This window comes from Cucumis sativus, chromosome 3 (genome assembly GCF_000004075.3).
Source record: "Cucumis sativus cultivar 9930 chromosome 3, Cucumber_9930_V3, whole genome shotgun sequence".
Lineage (NCBI taxonomy): Eukaryota > Viridiplantae > Streptophyta > Magnoliopsida > Cucurbitales > Cucurbitaceae > Cucumis > Cucumis sativus.
In genome coordinates, this window is record NC_026657.2 from 27,556,693 (window position 1) to 27,559,324 (window position 2,632).

Sequence of the window (2,632 nt, forward strand, 5' to 3'; positions counted from 1 at the left end):
TTTACAAATTAGACCACAATTTGATGATTCATTAGATTGTTTGAATTTAATTGATAAGGTATAAGTACCAGAATGGATTGAAACTGAATGCAACCACTTGAGTAGACAAGATAGAGAGATTTGAACATAAAAAAAAGTGACTACACTATATATCTTTATATCAATACAACTATCATTTTCCTAATATATACCCATATACATTATATTTTATTTACTAACTAGTCAAACCTATATGTATATATAATACAGTGAATCTTTTTTCATGGGACTTTATAATTCAATACAAGTTATTTAAAAAGAGTAAACAGGAAATTTGATAAAATATTTATGGAAAAATTGGTTGTAATTATAGAAGCAAAAAAAGTGTAATCGAAAAAGGGAAATTAGGGGCATACAATAGAGAGAATAAACTAAAAGATGAAACCATAATTTTTTATTAACTTGGAAATGGTCTAATATCTGAATGTTTTGGATGATTCTTTTTTGTTCATTTTCTTCAGTGGGATCATGGAAGTTGGAGCGAAGATTATGAAGATAATGGATTGGAAATACCGTATTATACGCTAATTTCTTGGATTTTATGGCTTTTGTTTTCTTCTTCGTTACATTACAATTTTCTCATTCAGCATCGGGATTCCAATCTCTTTCTTCTCTCTCTTTCTTCTCTTAAATAACCATTTTCATTTCCAATCTTCAAAAGGGTATCAGAATTTCCAGTTGTGGACCTGAAAAAACTCATCTCTTAAATGCCAACCACAATCGGTTTTTTCATCTTCAAAGCTCTGTGATTCCACAATTCGATTTGATGGGTTACCTCTCTTGCCGAGCGGAATCTGCAATTTCGACTTCGAATTCCTTAACCCCATCTTCTTCTACCAATTCCTCGCATAAATTAGAGAAACCCCTTAAGATCCAGCAGTTCGATTACAGTGATCTTGAGGCCGCCACTAATGGGTTCTCTGATCAGAAGCTTTTAGGCAAAGGTAGCCATGGATATGTGTATAAAGCTGTTCTTGGTGGTCGTCTTGTGGCTGTGAAAAAATCCTCTCGAGCTCAGATTGTTGCTCCTCCTCCTGCTCGTCCTGCTTCGTTGTCTTCTTCAATGGCTTCTTGTGAAATCACCAATGAAGTGGACAATGAGATCGAGATTTTGTCCAAAATCCAGAGCCCCAGATTGGTTAATTTGGTGGGTTTTACAAATGATTCCAAGGATAGGCTTCTGGTGGTTGAATTTATGAGCAATGGTACGCTTTATGATGTGATTCATTCGGGTTCGAGACCTCTTTATTGGGGTCGAAGGATTCGATTAGCCTTACAAACTGCTAAGGCTATTGAAACTCTCCATGCTTCAAATCCCCCTGTAATTCATAGAGATATCAAGTCTGCTAATGTGCTAATTGACAGGAATTACAATGCTAGATTGGGGGATTTCGGGCTGGCGATTCAGGGTTACGCTGATGATTATCGACTCCGGTCGACGCCCCCGGCAGGAACCATGGGGTACCTTGATCCTTGCTATGTCACCCCTGATAATTTAAGTACTAAAACCGATGTGTTTAGCTTTGGAATTTTGTTGTTGGAGATTATCAGTGGAAGGAAAGCTATTGATGTTGGATATTCCCCTCCTTCTATTGTTGATTGGGCTGTTCCTCTCATTAAGAAAGGGAAATTAATGGCCATTTATGATCCTAGAATTGCTCCTCCTAAAGACCCTATTGTTAGAAAACAATTGGCTGTTATTGCTGCTAAATGTGTGAGGTCTTGTAGAGAGAGGAGACCTTCTATGAAAGATGTGGTTGTTTGGCTTACTGGGTTGAGCAAACTGGTTCCTCTGCATTCATGGAATGGCTTTAACAATCCATGTTTGATGGTGGAGACTGTAGGACGACCAGTCGAAATGAGGAATTCGCAATCGAATTTGAGAAGTCCTAGTGTAGAGGATGGGGATTTGGATGTGGGTAATGCAAAAATGTCACGGCGAGACATTAAAAACTCAAGGAGAGTTTATTCTGATTTGGGGATCAGTAATAACTTGATGGATCTCATGGCTTGTATTGAGGAGGAATCTGGATTTCGAGACGAGTCTAACCGTGTCGGGTCTCATTCGAGATTCTCCAACCGTTTCTTTAGTTCTAGATTTGTTAGTGGAAGGAATCATGAATTGGAGGCCAAATGAAAACTTATATGTTGTGGAAGAGTTGGCATGCTTGAAGCTTCAGAGATCATTCTGTTGATGATACACACACAATTCAATTCAATTCAAAACTTTAATGCAATAATCTGAGGTTGCATCAGATCTTGGCTGGGTTTTGACTTGTGAGCTTCTCTTTCTTGCAAATTTCAAATTGTAGGTAAATTTTTTGGCAGCTTGATTTTTTTCTGTGTTCAATCAATCTAATGATCTCAAGCAAGGTTAATTATAGATCATGGGCACATTGCTGATGTACCTCTTATTTGTTATTTCTGTTATTGACTGATTGCTGATTGTTCATATGTTATGGTAAATTGAGTCTTTGTGTATGATAAAGATAAAGATTCTTTTCAATGGCATTCAAGCTGTATCACACTTCAAAAGCTGTTGATTGAGAAGTATAAGTTCAAAAATTGGTTGATTTTGGTTTTATATTTCAAA

At 36.9% G+C, this 2,632-nt stretch overlaps 1 protein-coding gene across 1 annotated transcript; it reads left to right on the top strand.

Annotated features, from left to right (window-relative positions):
• Positions 1 to 444: 444 nt before the first annotated feature.
• On the top strand, positions 445 to 2,632 carry LOC101219273 (serine/threonine-protein kinase-like protein At3g51990). Its single transcript, XM_004149682.3, has one exon. It carries the CDS (start codon positions 806 to 808, stop codon positions 2,174 to 2,176), a length of 1,371 nt encoding a protein of 456 aa, XP_004149730.1. The 5' UTR covers positions 445 to 805; the 3' UTR covers positions 2,177 to 2,632.

Excerpts from the sequence above, each read along its gene's own strand:
- LOC101219273 (XM_004149682.3), top strand. The coding sequence starts at position 806 with ATGGGTTACCTCTCTTGCCGAGCGGAATCTGCAATTTCGACTTCGAAT.